This window comes from Bidens hawaiensis, unplaced genomic scaffold (assembly GCF_021521415.1).
Source record: "Bidens hawaiensis isolate Kalapana, Puna unplaced genomic scaffold, B.hawaiensis_p1.1 tig00044820_1, whole genome shotgun sequence".
Taxonomy (NCBI): domain Eukaryota; kingdom Viridiplantae; phylum Streptophyta; class Magnoliopsida; order Asterales; family Asteraceae; genus Bidens; species Bidens hawaiensis.
Window position 1 is genome coordinate 25,256 of NW_027505917.1, and position 21,919 is coordinate 47,174.

Consider the following 21,919-nt stretch of genomic DNA (forward strand, 5'->3'; position numbering starts at 1 on the left):
CCACAACACCGTCCACTACCACCACCATCCACCACCACCACCCATCGTCCGTCGCCAGCACCACCCGCCACCGCCACCGCCACCACCCACCGTTCGTCGCCACCACCATCCACCACCACCCGCCACCGCCATCCACCGCCACCATAGTCCACCACCCACCACCACCGTTCATCACCACCACCACCCATTGTCAGCCACCATCAAGGTCCACCACCCACCACCACAACCGTCCATCACCGCCTACCATAATTGTCTACCACCATCCACTTTCATAGTTCGTACACCACTACCAATTATTTTAGCAGTCTACAAACGTTAAATGACTTTTATCTACTGTAACATATATGATAGGTAACTACTTTTCAGCTTATGCAGACAGTTTATAAAACAAACAGTATTATATTTTCAGATTGCAGATCTTCAGACCACATATTCAGTTACAGACATTAAATCAGATGAAATCAGATTGCAGACAATTTTTGTCTTAAAAAAACAAACATCACCTAAATCGGGTTTTACTTGACATTGATGGGTGAAAATGCATTATTATTATTATTATTATAATAATAATAATAATTATTATTATTATTATTATTATTATTATTATTATTATTATTATTATAACGAGCTAGGAAATCCCTAAGTGCGCACTCACAAGTAAGGGCGTGTAAATTGTACACAACGCGTTACTAAACTAGACCGTAAGAACACAGTTGCCTAATCATTATTATTATTATTATTATTATTAGTATGTGTTAATGAATCGGAGGCAAAAGGAACGGTCCGGTCACTTCAATTTTCCGAATATCTCCTTCCTTCCTTGCCCAAATTCTAGAGAGAGAAAGTGTGTTTGTTGTAAACAACAAGACAAGACAAGAGAGAGAAAATAATTATAATAATAATCTCTGAATGAACGAAGCGATTTGTTGATGATGATGATTACAACGATGCTCGTTAATAATTGAATCTCAAACCTCCACTTTTTTATATTATTTGCTGATGGAATTAATAAGTGAGGATCTATTACAATTACCAATTGATTCAACGATCCGTTGTTGATTTGCTTCTACTTTGGATTCATTCACTTCATTCATTTATCGTTCATTTAAATAATAGTTTGAAATGGCCGGTGGCGATGGAGGAGGTGTTGCGGCAGCTCCTGGCGGTCCTCCACCTCCGCTCGAGTGGAAATTCTCGCAGGTGTTCGGTGAACGAACCGCCGGTGAAGAAGTACAGGAAGGTAAACTACCTACCTCCTTATTATTATTGTTATTTTTATATATATTTGGTTTATTATCCTAGGGATTTATGGATGTGTATTGGTTAGGGTTTGAATTGAATGTGATTTTGATTGTTTCGTCGATCGGTGGTTTATCGTTGAGTTATAGGAGAGTCTGGAAATGATTGGGCTAGGGTTCTGTAGACAGTGGGGCTTGATATGATTATGTAATGATTGGATAAAAGCAACAGTGATGACTTTGAGCTTGTGCTTTGATCTACTACTGTGAATTAAATTAATAACATTCTATTGCTTATAATATAACTGTTTATGTAATGATGTTCTTGCTGGATAAAAACAACAGTCATGAATTTGAGCTAATGCTTTGATCAATAACATTCTATTGCTTATAATATAATTGTCTGGAGAGTGAGTAGGTGTATGGTATGCTTATGGATATTGTTAATGTTTACACTAGTGATTAAGAAACTATTAGGCTTTTGTTGCATATAATTTAGTCATTTACTGCTACACTAGTTATTAAGAACATATTAGGTTTTGGTTGCATATAATTTAGTCATTTAGTGCTTGTTGGAGTTTCACATCTGTGTGATGACTTTTTTTTATTGATTATTACACGTATTTTTAAAGTTTAGACCTAGAATTTGGTTCTTGTTATATTGCTCAAGGATTTAAGTTGTAACATACTCTTCACGTGAGCTTATTTTGGAACTTTGTATAATTTTACTGTCCTTATTAATCATTGACACGTTTTTGCGGCTTTGCCACACGTGAAAAGCAAGAGTTGACCCCATCAGACGTGTGATTTCATCAGTTGTCAATATATGACTTGTCTTTTGTTACTTAGATTTACACTGAGCCTTGGGTACTGGTGCTTATTTCATAATGATATAGCAAAACAACGATGCTAACAGTAGGATCCAAAAGTGTTATTATGATGTTTCTGTTGTGGGCTTTAATTGTTATAATTGATATTAATGTTGATTATTTACCTTATTGGTGATTTGCTGAAGTGTTTATTTACAGTATTCTTAAATGCAAAGATTATATAGAACTTTGTTTCTTTACAGCATAACTACCATTGTATTTCTTTGTTTCTTTCATGTTGAATCTTTTTCTGTAAAGGTTATTTAAAAGGCTGTGTATACATTTGTTCAGTTTTTAGATTGTTGTGAGTGTAGTAAAGTACCTGTGTCTTTCATCCTTTTGCCTCTATCTTCTTTTTTTTTGCACTTAATAATGACAATGCAAGCTAACTTGGCTACTTAGCATAGTTATTGTATAAAACTTAATTATACAGCATTATTTCACTTAGTTTGCATTATGAAATGATCCAATACTGGATTTGTATTTTCTGCAGTTGATATCATATCAGCAATTGAGTTCGATAAAAGTGGTGATCATCTTGCTACTGGTGATCGTGGGGGCAGGGTAGTATTATTTGAGAGGTCTGATAAAAAGGAGGTTGGTTATGCCAGAAATTATTTTTACCTATATATTGTTGAGATACTTTTTTGTGTGGTCTGCTCATTTATTATGAGTAAATTACATGAATGTTTCCAGTGGTATCCTCATATTTTGGAATTATTCCTAATTTTTGAGAATTACGGATTTGGTCTCATCATTTTGCAACTTTGTAGTGCATTTAGTACCTAACACTAACTGAGTCAAAATGGTTGTTAAACTGATGTGAAATGACCTTTTACATCAGATTAACTGCATTGTTTTAATTAAAAGAGTTCAAAGGATTCACGTCAGTTTAACTACTAATTTTAACATCAGTTAGTGTTAGGGACCTAATGCATTACAATTTTGCTAAAGGTTGTAACAAATTAATGGTATCTCATAAGCTAGGACCAAATCCAAAATATGGCCTTACCATAGGGAACATGCGTGTTATTTAGTCCTTTTTGTGTTCTTTTCTAATTTCTTAAGTCTATCTTGCTACTCACAAGTTCCAATTTTTTGTTGTAGCATGGTGGAAATAGAAGAGATTTAGAGAAGACTGATAATTCAAATAGTAGGCATCCAGAATTTCGCTACAAAACTGAGTTTCAGAGCCATGAACCTGAGGTTTTTACATTTAATTTTGTCTTTTTACCTTTTATTAGTTTTAGATTTTCTTCTCAATTAGGTTCCACTATCCCCTATGGTTCTATTTATTCATTTTCATTTTTTTTTCTTTTAGTTTGATTATTTAAAGAGTTTAGAGATCGAGGAGAAAATCAACAAAATCAGATGGTGCCAAACAGCCAATGGTGCCCTCTTTCTTCTGTCTACTAATGATAAAACCATTAAATACTGGAAGGTAGCACTATAGCTTATATATTACTTGCAATTGTTTTGGTAGTAGACTCATATGTATTTACTTTTCAACTTGTAAAGTGACCCATAAATTTTTCCCAAAACGTTAATATGTCATAGTAATTATGATTGATAACTCAATAGCATATTGGTGAATGCGATAAACATATCCCTTAGGGTTATGTTTAAGGGTGGTATTTAGTAATTGAATTACAATAACCAACTTGGTTTATGATTTATTGTTTTTATTAATGATTTAGCATGAAAATGATGATTTGCAAAAACCTTTTTTTATACTTGACATTACTTGTCTTCACAGTTGTATTTGGAATCACTTAATTTTAACAATGTCCACTCATCTAACAGTTTCTGAATACAAATGGTGAAATTTGGTCTTGAGTAAAGGACAAATTTATGGCTTAAATGTGTTTTTTTACTTACACAGGTTCAAGAGAAGAAGATTAAGAAAATTGCTGACGTAAGCATGGAGCCTTCTAAACCGGCTGGAAATGGCAATGTTTCTAGTTCCAGTCTTACTTCCATCCCTGAACCACATCTTGCAAATGGCGGTTACACTGACAAATCTTACACTAGTATAAGCAATTACTTATTTCCTCCAGGAGGCATTCCGTCACTTCGATTACCTGTGGTAGTTGTAGCTTATCCTATGTGTTTGATTTTATTATCGCATAGATAGTTGTAAACTGGTCTGTATAGGCTGTCTCATCTTTAATAGCATCTCGAATGTTAGCACTAAATATTTACGCTAAAGTAATGTAGAAGAGTAAACTTTTTTTGGGAGTATGCTTACACAATTTTTCTTGGCAATGTGTACACTAAACCTTTTTAATTAACTTAAAATACATAATAAAATAATATATTTCAATCATGGGAATATAAGGGTTATAGTGTGAAGGTTTGGTATCAGCATTCGAGAGGTCTTTGGTACATTTACACTGTTTTTGTGTGCAAGTGTACAGCTAGTGTTAACATAGGAGATGCTCTATCAATAGGTCAAATGGGTTGAGCTAAAAGATTTAACTAAAAAATAAATGGGTCAAACAGGTTGAAAGTCATCCGAATAGTATTTAAATGCATGCAACTTTCTAAATCTATTTATTAAAAAAGTTTATATCAGTATTGTAAGTTTGTAACAGTGTAATTAGTAATACTAATCATGTTTAACACATTAGCAACCACTAAGAACAAAATGTGTTTTTGGGTTCACAACCTGTTTTGACTCGTACATATAAATTACGTGTTTAATTGTGGAGGTCATTGTTCAAGATATATCTTGTATTAGAACCTGTATGTGAGCTACTTTACAGGCCACCCAATGCTGCAATATTGTAAAATGGCAAAAACATTTAGGATATTGTAAAATGGCAAAAATATTTAGGCTTTTCTTTTGAATTGTTGCTTATCGATAGCCGAACACTATGGTATTATTGTTTATTCAAGTATTTTAGGGCATTTTTGTTATTAGGCATGTTTTTGGTCATATTTTGGTACAAAAGATACTTACTACATACTTGGGTGGTCTATAAAATAGGTTATGCACATAGGAACAGAAAGTGTTTTTTGAAGAGTTGATCCATTTTAGCCAAATAACCTGACCAACTCATTTTGCTTCTTGTACTGTCTAGTCTCATTCATGGTACTTTAAACATGAGGATAGTTAACAATCTTCACGTTTAGGTCATGATCCATTTTGACCAATTCTAAAATGTATTATTCAATTATGGATTTTTCTTGCTAAAAGAATTTAGAGCGTTTTCTTTTGCCTTAAAATGACATAATTATTGTTTCTAGTGACTTTACAAATTTATTCTTATACGAGAATATGCATGTGCATATAAACACCACTTGTATAATAATTTTCTCCAGAATTTTTACAGATGACATTGTTAATTCTCCATTATATCAATCTTTCTTAGTTTTTAACACCCAAAATTAAAAAATTGTAGGTAACTAGCAACGAAACCAGCCTTGTTGCAAGATGTAGAAGAGTATATGCTCATGCACATGACTATCATATCAATTCCATATCGAATAACAGGTTTGGGTCTTCTTTCTTCAGTTTTGGAAGTTTTTTATCAGTCATTATGGCTTTAATAAATATGTTTACTATCCTATGCTTGACCCTTGAGTATCAGGTACCTAGAACAATGATAATCTGCTGTCTTGGTATGAAAATAATGAGTTTTTATAGTTGATCTGATAAAATAGTCAAGAACACTAGTTCCCCCACCCCATCACCACCACCTGAATATTTATAATATTTATGGTTCTGCCGATTGTGTGATTGGATGTGTGTTTTAAAAGTGATCATATGATATTCGCTAACCAGAGTTTAATAATTTTGAACTATTAGTACTTTTATTTGACATTGAGATAATCATATTGGTTGTTATGAAACTGATTATTTAACCTTCTATATAATCAGAATCAGAATATGATTTTCTTAACACTTAGACTGTCAAGTCTGGTAGCTCAAGAAATTATTAGATAAAATGGTCATAAAGGATATATTTGTTGAAAAAAAAAGTGACTTTTGGTTAAATAGGGGTTAAAAAGTTTATCAAGTTAGGTTTCAAAGTATACGTCATTTTGTTTAAACTCATAGATAATCAGTTTCATCGTAGCTAACCAGACAATTAAGAAACAGGATGTGTTTATTCAAACACTTAAAAAGAACTTGTGAATCTGATAGAGCATGAAATTAAGTAGATGAAATGATCATAAAGGATAACTTTGTGAAAAAAGAATCCTTTGTTAACATAATGAAATATTTTTCAATTTGGGCTTCAAACTGTAGTTAATTTTAGTTGAGATTTAGAAAATCAGTTTTCTTGCAGCTGTTATGAAACTGATTGTTTTGCCCGAGATGTTCAAACAATCAGAAGCAGCGTATTTTTGTTCAAACACTTAAAAGAAACTAATTATTGCAATAATGAAAATAATAATATTTCAGTCATACAGATGCAATGATAAAGCAGTTATTCATTTTGACAGTTATCTTTTGCATGGATTTGATTCCTTGATCATCTACTGACCCCCCCCCCCCCCCCTTCTCTCTCTCTCTTTTTTTGTTTTTGCCTTAGTGATGGTGAAACATTTATATCTGCTGATGATCTTCGGATAAACCTTTGGAATTTGGAAATTAGCAACCAAAGTTTCAACATTGTGGATGTCAAGCCTGCAAACATGGATGACCTAACTGGTAGAGTATTTTTTATAATTGTCAGATTTACAACTATATAGAGTAGGTAACCCTTATCTTCTTTGTGCTGATTCAATCACATTGGATTTTTTTCCTACTGTTTGAAAACACACACTTTGGGTCCAGAAATGACCAAGTTAGCGATTATCATCTTCAGTCTTTATTTTCAACTTGATGTTATTTTATTTTCTTAAAGCTAAATTTGTAACTCGTGAACACATTCATAAAGTTAAATAATAATCAAAGGGACAATGTATTTGGAGGCCACCCTTGTATTCAACCTTTTCAATTAACACCACCAATATATAAAAACTATTTTATAGGCCATGGCCCACAATATATTCACAGAGTTGGTTGGCCTATAAATAGATGGGTTATTGCCTTATTTCACAACCAGTTAAGATCTTAGCAAGCCTTGACTTTGACTCTCTTTGTTGCAGAGGTGATTACATCAGCAGAGTTTCATCCTAGTCAGTGTCATACACTAGCATATAGTAGTTCCAAAGGATCTATTCGCCTTATTGACTTGCGTCAGTCTGCCTTGTGTGATAAGCATTCTAAATTGTAAGTGTTATTTTATTTTATTCTTTCTGCTTTTATTTGTAAGGGTATGCAGTGGAGTATTTTTAATAATTGTCAAAACAATATTAGGTTTGATGAACAGGAAGCACCTGGTTCAAGATCATTCTTCACTGAGATAATAGCCTCTATTTCAGATATAAAGTTTGGGAAAGATGGAAGATATTTACTAAGTCGTGATTATATGACCCTTAAGGTTTGTTATGCTTTCTTCCTCTGATATGTAATATAATTTGTAGATGATTTTTAAATTATGAAAGTCTTTCAAGAACTCAAGATCTATGTTTGCTTTGCATCAGATTCTATAATTTGATCAGGGAAGTGATTTGTACACACACAAAAAAACAATTATAGTCTTGCAATTTTAGCCTTGCATCTAAGACACTTACTTTAGTCTTTTCTTATGATGTAAGGGTAAAATTGTCAATAAACGTTACCTATTGTGTACAGATTGTCCCTGTTTAGGCTTCTGTTAGCAACAGCTTGTTGCATATGTTTGGGTCAAGTTTCAGGGCATCTATAATGCCTTTTTGCCGCATAATATCTGGTAATGAAGACTGTGTGAACGCCATAAAGAGGATATGTAATTAGCACCAATTTAAAGGTGAAACTTATGTGGCATTATATGGTGAGGTTGTTCTAATAGTTGTGAGATGTGTAGGGCATGTTGGGTAAAGGATCAGAATGGATTTGGGTTGTAACGTGTCATTTTAGTCTGGGTCAAAACATGACGGGCTCTGGGGGTCTATTTTTTCACTCAGTCCATCTCAAAATTGCAGTCCATATTTTTATTTTATTGGTCCCAAAAATGCTGTGCTTTTATTAAATGGATGGTTATAATCTACTAACTTTCTTATTTTGCCCATAATTTCACCTATTCTTCAACTTTGCAAGCTTTTCAAGTCAGTTAGTATCTTAAATGCATTAAAAGGTAAAATTGACATTTAGCTAACTAAAATCTGCATTACTTATACTTATCGTAAGTTGTGTTTTTTTTGTTTGTGGATAATATCTGTGACAAAGGATTTATTTTTAGAAATGGGCACGTGTCTAAACTTTCTTCCAAAGGGGATGTTTTCTTGAAGTGTTTTCACAATAGGGGTATCCACCCGCGTCACAGGCGGACTGGGCGGTATCTTCACCTCAAACTTTGTGTCCCACACTCCCACATATATGATATATGTTAGACATAATAGAGCCGGCCCTAGTTTACTTACTTAATATAGCTTAGGTATATATTATCAATGCTCTCTATTGTAATCAATCATTCAGAAATCAATATCAATTCAATTCAATAACACGGTTTATTTTGGTATCAGAGCCAAGATTAACCTAACCCTAATTCTGCCGTCACAGCCCCTAATCCCAACCCCGACGCCAACACTCAATCGCTGCCCAAGCAGCCTTCTTCCTTCTCGATTTCTTTACCAATGGCCATGATCAGTTCCTTCTCCACTGCAGAGAAAACTGCTCACAACTCACATAAGTTCGCGTTCTCTTTAACACCCACCAACTATGGGTTCTGGAAGGAGATGATTCAACCATTTCTCATAACCAACAACCTTTTTGGCTACGTGGATGGAACAATCAAGTGTCCACCTTCAAAGACAGCCGCTACAACAGATACAGCCTCGGTTGATAACCCTAGTTATCTCCACTGGATCACTAATGATGCTCATGTTCGAATGATTATTACTTCAACCATCTCTGAAGCGTCCTTTCAACATGTTCAAGGCCCGACCTCCAGAGAATTATGGCTTGCCCTTGCTCGTGCCTATGCGCCGAGTAATCCAACACGCGAGTATTCTCTCCGGATTCAACTCATGCGCATTGAACAAAAAGGTGTTGAAACTCCAATTGCTTATTTGACTCGTGCTCAAGAGTATGCTAATGCCCTTGCCAATATCAACGCTCCTGTACCAGATAAAGAATTGGTCATGCTCGCCATATCTGGTCTTCGACCAGAATACACCCTATTAAAGTCTTCCCTGCTTGGCCGAGTACCACCAGTAACGTTCATTGAACTCCATGGCTTGTTGAATGATCATGATTTCATGTATTCCAGATCTGCCCCTGCTGTGCCACAAGCTTTCACAGCAACTACGGACTCCCTGATTCATCCTAATGCTATTCAATCATCACAACTTCAATCACTGCAACAAATTGCCTCTCAACTTGGTCTTCAGTTGAGCCCCACGGCCTCTCCTAATCCTCAACCGCAAGCTTTCTATGCAGCTTGTGGCAACCGTGGCAACCGAAGGCAACTATCGCAACAACAACCGAGGAAACTATTCTCGCAACCGCGACGAAGGTCGAAGCAACAATCGCACCCAACAATTTGCTTGGGCATCCACCCAAAACACAGTTTATGGACATTGTAACAGATGTGGTATTGCTCACATTCCATCTCAATGTCCAAATCAGTCCGGGCCAGGCAATGCTCGACAAAAACCGCAGGCTAACTATGCTTCTTTCTCGGAAAATGCTTCTCAATCCGGCCACTCCCCATGGTTTCCTGACACAGGGTCCAACAGTCACGTTACACTGGATTTGACAAGCTTGGATAACTCTGAACCATACTTTGGTAATGAAGCACTCCATGTTGGCGACGGTAATCCTCTTCCTATCTTTCATGTTGGTTCTTCTAAATTCTATTCTCCAAACAAAACGTTAAATCTTTCTAACATCTTGCATGTTCCTCAAATCAAAAAGAATCTTCTTTCCGTCCAACAATTTTGTACTGAAAACAATGTTTTCTTTGAATTTCATTCGTCTTTTTTTGTTGTGAAGGACGAGTCTACACGGCATATCCTACTCATGGGTCCAAGTAAAGATGGTTTATACTCACTTAGCCTACCACAACTGAAGTCTATTCCACGTGTCTCCTTTACCGCTACTAAAGCTTCGTCAACCATCTGGCACAATCGTCTTGGACACCCGCATGCTCGTGTTTTTCAATCAATTGTTTCTGCTTTCTCTTTACCTGTTTTGAATAAACTTTGTTCTTCTTTATGTACTCCCTGCCAAATGGGAAAGTCGTCTAAACTTTCGTTATCTGTTTCTAATTTTCGTAGCAATAATATTTTGGATTTGATTTATTGTGATGTTTGGGGACCAGCTCCTACTTTATCTTCTGATGGTCATCGATATTTTCTTTTGTGTGTTGACCACCATACTAGATACATGTGGTACTTTCCGTTGGCACAAAAATCAGACGTATACCCGACTTTTCAATCATTTATTACCATGGCAGAACGTCAATTCAACACAAAAATTAAGAACGTTCAAACTGATTGGGGGGGTGAATTTCGAAGCTTATCCCCCCTTCTCTCGTCCCTTGGAATTGTTCATCGTCGCTCGTGCCCTCACACGAGTGAACAAAATGGTACGGTTGAACGCCGTCACCGCCATGTGGTTGAAACGGGTCTTGCCCTTCTAGCCCAATCCCACCTACCAGAACGTTTTTGGCACTTTGCCTTTGAAACGGCGGTTTTTCTAATCAATCGCATGCCCTCGCGTTCAAATTCCAACAAGTCTCCCTACCAACATATCTTTCACCGCCCTCCCGATTACTCGTTTCTTCGCGTATTTGGTTGTCAATGCTTTCCTTATCTCCGTCCCTACAATCCTCACAAAATGGACTTCCGTTCTACCCCTTGTCTCTTTCTTGGTTATAGCCCCGTTCATCATGGTTATCGTTGCCTTGACTTAGCCACTGATCGGGTCTATGTCGCCAGACACGTTTGTTTTGATGAGGAATTCTTCCCGTGTGCACAGAAATCCAAACCGGAACCTACCCCCAACCCGGATCCTTATTACTCTACTTACTCGGATCCCTCCACAATTCCAACCCATTCTACACCTCCTAATGACCCATCCCCACCCTCTTCACCCTTGGCTTCAAGCCAACACACCCCTTCAGTTGCTCCTTCAGCCCCAAATCAGCCCCAACAGCCTCCCCAACCTCGCCCTCGGCCTGCCAATTTGCGGCCAAATCCCACCCCTGTAACTCGTTATTCTCCCGCTTCCTTTCAGACCTCATGTTACTCTTCTCTCACCTCTGAACCTACCTCCTTTACCGCCGCCAACAAGTCGCCGGAGTGGCGCAATGCCATGAACAAAGAGTTTACCGCGCTAGCGAAAAATGGCACATGGTCTCTTGTTCCACCTGTCCGAAATACTAATGTTATTGACTCTAAGTGGGTGTACAGGTTTAAGAAAGATCAGGATGGAAAAGTCACTCGATTCAAAGCTCGCCTTGTTGCCAAGGGCTATCGTCAACAACCCGGAATTGATTACCAGGAGACATTCAGTCCCGTCATAAAAGCTACCACCATCCGGGTTCTCCTCTCCTTGGCAGTGACAAATGAGTGGCCACTATGCCAACTTGACGTTCAGAATGCGTTCTTACATGGAGACTTAGAAGAGACCGTATACATGCGCCAACCCGCGGGCTTTGTTGATAAGGACAAACCCAATCACGTTTGTCTTCTTCATAAGTCCTTATATGGGCTTAAGCAGGCACCTAGAGCTTGGTTTCATCGGCTATCTGGCACTCTTCACTCCATCGGGTTCAATGGGTCGACAACTGACCCGTCTCTTTTCATTTTGAAAAACAACGGTACGCTGGTGTATGTCCTTGTTTATGTTGACGATATCATCGTCACAGGTAATAATCCTAATGCCATCAACGAGGTAATAAGCAAGCTTAGCTCTGCCTTTGCGGTTAAAGATTTGGGTGCCTTGCACTATTTTTTGGGGATTGAAATTGTACCTCAAGGGAAGAACATTATTCTCTCTCAACGGAAATACATCTCGGAGCTCATCACCAAAACCGGCTTAGCGGACTGCAAGCCCGTACCCTCTCCGATGAGCAGTTCTCAGATTTTATCTCTTGGTGATAGTGCTCCCTCATCCGATCCAACCAAATTCAGACAAGCCGTCGGAGCACTGCAATATGTCACTCTTTCACGGCCTGATATAACCTATGCAGTTAACAAAGTTTGCCAATATATGCATGCTCCTACGGACAATCATTGGTCGGCGGTCAAACGTATCATTCGCTATCTCAAAGGCACATCGCATTATGGATTGTTTATTCGACATGCTTCCTCAACAAATCTTCATGCCTTTACTGATTCCCAATGGTCGAATAGTCTCAAAGCTTACTCGGACGCTGACTGGGCTGGTTGTCCGGAAGACCGTCGATCCACGGGGGGATTCGCAGTCTATTTTGGATCGAACTTAATCTCTTGGAATGCAAGAAAACAGCAAACAGTCTCCCGGTCTTCAACAGAATCTGAGTACAAAGCGCTTGCTGACACTGTTGCTGAATTAACATGGCTAGAGGCTCTTCTCAGTGAACTTGGCATTGTCCCAAAGTCGTCTCCTACATTATGGTGTGACAATCTTGGAGCAACCTACCTTTCTGCCAATCCTGTCTTTCATGCTCGGACAAAACATGTAGAGGTTGATTTTCACTTTGTTAGAGAAAAAGTGGCCCAACGGAAGCTAAAGGTTCAGTTTATTTCCACTCGTGATCAAGTCGCTGACATCTTTACCAAACCACTGCCATCTCAACGTTTCTTACTTCTACGGTCCAAGTTGCAGGTCGTACCCCGCCCTCAACTTGCGGGGGAATGTTAGACATAATAGAGCCGGCCCTAGTTTACTTACTTAATATAGATTAGGTATATATATATCAATGCTCTCTATTGTAATCAATCATTCAGAAATCAATATCAATTCAATAACACGGTTTATTTATATATCTGTCCTTTGTAGGGTCGATTTCTAGTAAAGCTTTTGATTTGGACTATATGTTGGTTAGCAAGGCGTGGTTATGTTAAGAATGGTTTATATATTAAAAAGAATAGCATTTAGGGCTGAGCAATGTTGTCTGGCAAGATGTGCAAGTTTTAAAAGTCTCTCACTAGATAGAAGCCTAGACACTTGAATAAAGGTATTACCGTATTATGACAAATGAGAGATTACATATTCAATGCGTTTTATTCACTTTTATGAATAATCAATGAAAGATTATCTTAAAAGGCTTATTATAAAATTAGTATATGTACGTACATATGCTATTTTCATAATAAGATTTTTCAATTTAACATTTCACTGATTATTCAAAGAGTGAATAAAAAGTAGTCTTTTAATCTCTCAGCTGTTATGTCTTTCTATCTAGTGGTAGACATAAAAAAGCTTGCACATCTTGCCAGACAACATCGCTTCACCCTAACTGCTGTTTAGTTATAAGAAGGCTTTTTAATAGAAAAAACAATCTTAACATAACCAGACCTGCTAACCAGCACATATTGATGTGATGATGTTAGAATTAAACACACACAAGCAATCAACGACACAGAGAATTAACGTGGTTTGCTCTAACTGACCTACATTTAAGAGTGACAACCAGGCATTCTTTATTTTAGTGAATAATCATTATATAGAGACTAGTCTAGGGTTTTAACATGTTTAAGAAATAAACAGACTGAACTGGGCTTAGGGCCGGTTGCCCCTCACCCACACTCCTGTTTCTTTCTCGCACTCTACGAACCCATCAAGGTCTAAATCACAAGTTTTATCATATGTCGCCCCTGCCAAGGGCAGGTTCTCGAAAACAGGACACAGATTTGCAGGACACAAGGTTTGAGGTGAAGATACCGCCCCTACCATAGGCGGTAACCCCTATGCATTATTGTGGTAACAACAATGTTGTTACTAATATTCTAAAATTTGTCGATTTAGGAGGTTGTATGCCATAAACATTGGGAGACCTTCAACACAGATTTCGTTTTAGCTGCTTTTTTTTATCAGCTCATTTGAGATAAACCACAACCAATCAACCTGTATGTTAATTGAAATAGGTTCAAGTCATGATAGTTGATCATGTTACACTATGTCATTCTAAATTGTCTCAAAGCTGGTTTGATTTGTTTCGTTTGATCACTTTGTTATTTTATCCCTGTCTTTTTCAACTCACACATTCTAATATAAAACATTTAGAAGTGGGGTTCCATTTAAATAACATGGTAGAGATGTTCTTGTTTGGTAGTTATCTGTAATTAGTTTTTGTTTATTTATGGATAAACATTGATCTTTACCGGTATTTGTTAATATGTGTTGTCAATTTGTCATATAGATAAGTATTAGATTTGGAATTTGGATTTTTTTAATACGGTAGGATTGTAGTTAATTAGCTATTACGGCTAGTAGTTTATCATGCTTGATTTGATTGTTTAAGATACGCCATTGGGTGAGATGGGTGTCTCTTGAAAGCAGTCTGAAGCTTATTGTTTTTTTAGTATTTTTAGTATAAGATTATTTCATTCGCCGTAAAAAGATGGTTATTTCATTCATTTATAGCTATATGTAAGTTGGGCCTGTATATGATGACCTTGTGAACAATTTGAAGTACACGAATGATGCAAGCTGAATGGAGAAAACAACTAATTAGTGATCACTTAATAATTTAGTTTTTGCTAAATCCAATAACTAAATCATAAATTATCAAGTATGATATTGTTTTCTTAAAAAGCCCATTATTGCTCATTCTTTGCAAATCTCACTTTCTTAGTACGAGTAACAGGTTTTGTTGGAATGGGCTAGCACGAGTAGGAAGGGGCTGGTCGAGTTGACCTGCAATGACACTTTTGTCCATTTTAAAATAAATATAAATGATTTTATGTTTAAGTAATATTATACATTCATATCTGTAGTCCAAGTCCTTTGAATAAAATGAATCTAGGAGGTAGTATGCACTAAAAGAACAAATTGTGGACAGATGTCAATCTGTTTAACCTGCTTGATCCATCTAATTTGTTTCCGTGTTAGCTTCACGTTTTTATTTGACCCATTTGAGAATAAAATTAACTCAATTCGACCCATTTGTAAGTAAATGGGTCAAAGTTAATTCTATTAAAATACTTACCCTTGTTTGAGTATTTGCTATTTACTGAAACCCTAATCACATTGTGCAGTTATGGGACATCAACATGGACTCTGGTCCAGTCTCGACATTTCAGGTCCATGAATATTTAAGGCCCAAGGTATACTACCTTTTGTAATTTCTTTACAAACAAATTTGCTGCTGATTTTTGTTTACCTTGAGATTGCTGATAATGGTACGATTGATTATTTCCAGCTGTGTGATTTATATGAAAATGATTGTATTTTTGACAAATTTGAGTGCTGTCTAAGTGGTGATGGTCAACGTGTTGCAACTGGTTCTTACAGGTAAAATTACTCTGTTCTATCAAATTCCAAACCAATAGGCCAACTTCTCATGAAATTTAAGGACTCTTTTGCTGACTTGGCTTTGACCAATTACTTGTGATTAATTTGTTTGACCTAAATCTAATGACACCTCAAAAGTTACTTCAGTTTTTTAGGTACATTTAATCTTATTATTTTTAGTATTATCACTAATATTATTATGGTTATTACTATTATCATCATTTGGGTTGTGCCAGAAAAGTCTTTCAAATCTAATTTTGGAATATTCAAGTCCACGAAGCTGTTTAATTTACTAAAGTAGGTTGAGGGACCATTTTTTGTAAAATGAAGAAGTATGCCGATTTATTATGGTATTATAGCTGGTATTAATACTGTTATAACTAAAAAAGAGGTGTTTATGAGTTTTTCTTTTCTTTTTTTAAATGATACTAATGCTTTTGTCTTTCTGCTTACTTGTTAAATTAATATGATTTCAGCAACTTATTCCACGTGTTTGGATGCCATCCGGACAGTACTGAAGCAACTACCCTAGAAGCTAGCAAGAACCCAATGAGGTATTTCAATAATATATTAGGGAAAACTGGAAAAACGGGTTAAATGGTTTGGATATGGACCTCTCTTAAATCATACTTGATTTAAAAAAAACATTATAATTGTCAAATATCCAAAAAGTAAACATGCAGTTTTAAACTTATTATTCTTTCTGAAAGAATTGGAAGAAAATGCAAAACAAAGAGTTTGAACAGGTGGACCATAAAATGTTAAGACTGTTTTCGAGAGGGCGGTATTTTTTATGGAAACTGAAAAATGCATAAGTATATTTATATTTGATTATGTTTCAAATTTTGACATGATTTTTCTACAGAATTATATATTCTAAATTCTCAAGAATCATGAATTTCAAAACATCAAATAATTTTGTGTGGAATTTTCACGTGTTCTTATTATTTAGTGCTGATTGTCTTGAAACAATTAAAAGAAATGTGACATTTTTTCTTTTTTTTTAATAATTCAACATCACTTTTAAGAATCTGTAAATACAACTTTCTTTTTCTAAAACCAAAATCAATTTTATTATTGGTTACAAAATTCGATCTATGCATAGAAGTAATGAATGTGTTTGCTTTGATTTTAAATAACATGTGGTACATAAAACCATTTTAAACATCTTGTAGGAGGCAAGTGCAGACCCCCTCAAGACCTTCCAGATCTCTAAGCAGCATAACCCGTGCAGTTAGACGAGGTTAGTCGTCTTTTTCCCTCTTACCTTTTACAATCAAAATCCTTGCAACATTATTATAATCACAAACGATAGGTTTGACCATTAAATACATACCTAAAATATGAGTTATATTATTTTAGTGTTTATTGATTTCTTTGGAGGTGTCAATTTTGACCCGTTTATTTATGAATGATTTTATTCGGGTTTTGTTCTTATATCAAACTAGTCAATTTTTTCAAAAAAAAAAAAAAAAACTTTAGCTAAATGCGGAACCATCTAAATTGTTGTATTCATAGATTTTGATTATTATTATAATACTAAAAAGTTAACACAAAAGTTATTTATAGAAAGATTTGTTTACATGTTATGTTATATTATATTCATTTCGTTGACTATTATATGTAAGTAACCTTCTAAGCAGGTAAAATGATGACATGGCAATAGGTGTTTTTGAAGGTTACTTTCATACAAAGTTAAAAAAAGACGAAATAACTTTACATACAATAGTGGGAAAACATTTGATAATCATTGTAAAATCATGTTCGTTCTCATAGTTAACGTATTTAGTAATAATCATAAGCTAAACAAAAAATTGTTTGTGGGTCGACTATTACCGTATATCGACCCGCGCTAAAATGACCCAATTCAACCCGTTGTAAATTATGTATTTATTTTATGTACAGGTGGAGATGTTGATGCCAATGGGAATTCATTTGATTTCACAACAAAGCTACTCCATCTTGCATGGCACCCTACCGAAAACTCGATTGCTTGTGCTGCTACAAACAGCCTGTACATGTATTATGCATGAAAAGTTCAAACTTAACAAATTTTTGGTTGCCAAAATCCCATTCGTTTTTATATTTTCCCTTTCAATCAGCCTTCACTCACTAAAATATCAAAAAATCAAAATAGAACAACCTTCTTTTTTTAAATCAATTTTCCGATCCACCTTCGATTTGTGATTTTGACCCTTGAAGTACTGTTTTTATCTCATTTGATTTGATGTCAGTTAATTAGGTCTAGTTTTTAGTTGTGAAGAGCTCTGGTACTAAATTTTAGTTGGGATCGTGAATTTTGATATCCAGTTCGTAGCCAGTTAACTTGGTTGAATTGTTGTGTGTTTGATCCAAATTATATTTGTTCACATTATTAGCTACTGTGAATGGGTTATAACACTGCACTTTATTTGGCATTCAACTCATGGTTATGTAATTTCATTATTTGTTTTGGGTTTTGTGATTTTTTTTGTTAGAACCATGTTTCTTCAATATTAAAATAATTTTATTTGAAAGGTACTTGTCTGTATGCAATTTATTGTTTTGAGATATTTAGCCTTTCTTTTTTCAGGTATTAAACGTTTCTTTATACATAAGTAGGGGTTGAGTAGGATTCGTGTTGGGAAAGAGTAATCTAGATGCTCGACCCTGGAGCAGATCAATTAAGTATGTTCGGTTCGATCTTGGTTTTGGGAATGAATTACTGAATTTGGGTTATGTTCGATTCGGGTAAAATATGAAAACCCTTTTGGGGTTTTGTGATAGGTTATGCCTTTAAACATATTATGTTGTTTATATTGGGATGTATATAGTTTATAAGATATAGGCGAAACATATGAAATGTTTTAGCCTAAAAATTAATACTTGGTTCTGACCCAACCTTAAAAGATAACCAAGACTAACCTATCCTATCTCTGTAGTTGGTTCGGTCTTTGTTTTTTTAAAGAAATTAATGGTTTGCTTGGGACCTGAGATGATGACGACGACATGATTTAGGGTATGTTGTGATGCATGCCTTGCCATTATGGTTGCTTGAGTAGCAACATGTGACATGTCATGTCATTTTAGTCCTTAAGTAACAACACATGTGGCATATAGATATAGCATGCCTGATTAGGGTTTTTGTGACTTAGATATGTAGATGTCCATCTTGCTTACATTGTGCAAAATGACTGGCGTATTTCACAAAAGCGGTTTCCTCTTCTGACTAGTTTAGCGAAGGGTATTGATATTCCTTCAGTCTTTTTGCTCGGAGTCGGAGGAGAAGTTGGATTATTTATTGGGAAATGTGGGATAGCTAGTAGGGTTTGGAAGCGATATGCAAATGGCTTGACTCCGTTGCATGTATTTTTTGTCACAGGTATACTGATTTTGCTTGATAGTTGAGACACTTTTGCTTACGAGCAACAAGAGGAACTTTATTCATGGAATTATTCTTTTTGCGTGGTGGGTTATTTGGTGTACTCATAATGAAGTGGTTTTCTCGGGCAAAGATGGAAGAAAAGAACTCATTTATGATTCTATTCGTAGCTATTCGTTTTCAAGGATAAAAATAGAGATAGAAAGTGTAGTGCTAGATGGATCTAGTGCATTAAAAGTTCTCTTCTTGTCATGTAATTGTTCATTTTTCATCTTTAGCTTTTGCTATTTCGTTACCTCATAAAGCCGTTAAAAAACTATATGGGATAGTTTGACATGTCATGTTATTTTGGTAGCATGTGTAATGAGTCATGTGAGATTATACGTGGTACTACTAGCGATGCATATGCTTGCTGCTTTCGGGTTTAATCTTACGTGAAACGGTATCCACGGTCTATCAATAACTTTGTTATGACTTATGATGTTGGATACGCTTTTTCTTTCATAAAGTGTTAACATTCTTAAATTCAATATATTTAAAAATAAAGTTCTAGTAGTGTTACGTACATTTATATTACATACTTGATGTTGATGCACTAAACTTTCAATTAAAAACCCAAAATAGTTAGAGACCTAAAAAATTTAAGAGTCAAGCTATTCAATAAAAAATGTAAATTATAAGAAGTGTGAGAAGTATTTTTAGCTCTTAAATCAGATCTCAAACAAAATCAATTAAAAAAGGTGGTCACAATGTAGTAATATTGAGACACAATCAAGAACAAAGATTAACCTTCAAAAACAACGAACCGTCTTCTTCTCATTCGAGGTACACCAAAGAGAGAAACACAATCCCTCTTCTAATTTTTTTTTTTGTCATTCGAAATTGAAACTCCATCAATGAATCAATGGCTTCAACTTCTCCGTGTTCTTCTCAGTCAAACGAATCAATGGCGTCAAAAGAAGCTCCACCGTCATCAGAGCATTCCCAGCAGCTCATCTATCTATAGCTCTATAATTACACTAAAAATTACTGTATTTTCTCTCCCATAAACAATTAAATAATATTTTTTGGAAAATTGGTTTTAAATACTCCCAACTATACCTTATTGGCAAATAACATGCCCAACTTTGCACTTGGCTGGCGGCGGTCCCAAGTAAAATGGTATTTGTTTTTAACGGTTCGCGACTAACGGATGACTAACTCCGTTAGTTTGTTGCTGAGTTGGCAAGCCTAGTTGTCAAACCTTGATTACATGGCGTAATACGTGGCAATAATAATAATAATCTATATTATATATAAAGGAGGAGTGATGGGCACAAAAGTAATTTCATAATTGCATGGCAAGAGTAAACTCGACATTTCATAATAGGGCAAGAAAAGTAATTTGTCAACGTATACATCTATTCTTAAAGTTTTTGATACAACATCATGAAGCTACACGTTTTGTGACATTACTTTTCAATCCTTTAGAAAACAAAGGTTATGGTTTAAATATGTTATTATTATTATTATGGTGACTTATTCACATTCTTAACTCTCATGTATAATTATGTGTCTATTAACTTTGTTAGCCTATATATAGTGGGTTCTTGTGTATACATGCATACACACCAATGAAAAACAAACTCTCTTTTCTCTACTTATTATGCTCTCTATACACAATTCAAAACGACAACGGCAACTAACGTAAAGCAAGGCCCGGCTTTGGAGTTAGAAGGGTGGACTAATCGTTGTTGGTTCTCATTTCGAGGAATGTTGTGTAGAAATTAGAATGCTAAATGTTTATGCTACTTTAAATCAAACTTGTACTTGATGTATATGGTTGATGAAAGTGATAATAATGTTTTATGTTAAACTGAGTAATGTAACAAAAATTAGAAATCAAATAGTTTTACTTATAAGTGTCATATATACATGTGTGTGTATAAGAGAGAGAGAGAGAGAGAGAGAGAGAGAGAGTTACCGAAGCTCCTTTTTTAAAGGGTCATAAAGCTTAAAGAAAACTAGGATCTCCTCCTTAGTTTTCGCAGGTGGGGAAACTGGGTGTGATCAATCCTACATGAATAAAATAATCAGTGAAATTAATAAAATATTGTTTTTAATATTACCATATAATAAAGAGGTGAAGGTGTATAATTTACATATGAATCCATATCAATAAATGATACGTGTCCTTCTACCTCCAAAAACAACTTAACTTCAGCATTGTTATCCTTATTTGATACCTCTCTCAAATGTCCAACCTAAACATAAATTAAAATAAAAAAAACAGATTCAGCAATATTAAGGATCACCAACCAATTAAAAATATTAAAGGTACATACAGATTGAGCTTCTTCTAAAAGAGTCAATGGACGATTTGGACAGTAAGTATGATTTTGGCGTTTTGCCCAAAGCCAGAAACGTTGATGTTGGACTGGTATACCCAATTCTTTGGCTACTTCCTGCTGGAAAAGTAACATATGGAGCTTGATAAAATAAAATCTATGAAAATGAAAAATAAAATAATTTATAAATAAGAAAGTTGGTCAGTGATAATACCTTGAAAAGAGCAAAAGATATCTGCTTTTGGATAAGGAAACTGCGTATGTTATCATGATCCACTAGGTCAAAAAATATAGTTTCCCCTATTTGTTAATGAAAATTCTCATCACGGGCAACCTGCTCACATTAAATGAAGACCACTGCAGCACCACTCTTATTATCAGCCGTGTGCCTACTTCTGCTACATGTATTAACTTGGTGTACTTATGATTGAAACATGGTTCTCTTTTATCATTTGCTTTACTACTTTTTTTAATTATTAACATATAAAAGATATTGGCCATATCAAGATCACCCATCCTTAAAGTCATATTAAATTAAATTAAATTAAATTAAATTAAATAACCTATCATTTTATATTCATGCAATGAAACTCGCACTCTATGAAGTTACCAATTAATACCTATTTATGTATGCATTGAACTTG

The 21,919-nt window shown here is 35.3% G+C and overlaps 1 protein-coding gene across 2 annotated transcripts; it reads left to right on the top strand.

Annotated features, from left to right (window-relative positions):
* Positions 1-788: 788 nt before the first annotated feature.
* LOC143615913 (serine/threonine protein phosphatase 2A 55 kDa regulatory subunit B beta isoform-like) lies at positions 789-18,103 on the top strand. Of its 2 annotated transcripts, none has more exons than XM_077088906.1 (14): positions 789-1,240; positions 2,601-2,704; positions 3,215-3,313; positions 3,429-3,548; positions 3,990-4,193; positions 5,512-5,603; positions 6,649-6,767; positions 7,208-7,331; positions 7,419-7,542; positions 15,332-15,400; positions 15,496-15,587; positions 16,064-16,141; positions 16,763-16,830; positions 17,493-18,103. In XM_077088906.1, the coding sequence occupies exons 1-14, from the start codon at positions 1,123-1,125 to the stop codon at positions 17,618-17,620; spliced, it is 1,539 nt and encodes a 512-aa protein (XP_076945021.1). In that variant the 5' UTR covers positions 789-1,122; the 3' UTR covers positions 17,621-18,103. The 2 variants fall into 2 exon arrangements, with proteins under 2 accessions (XP_076945021.1, XP_076945020.1); XM_077088905.1 differs by having other exon boundaries at positions 791-1,240; positions 3,990-4,196.
* Positions 18,104-21,919: the final 3,816 nt, after the last annotated feature.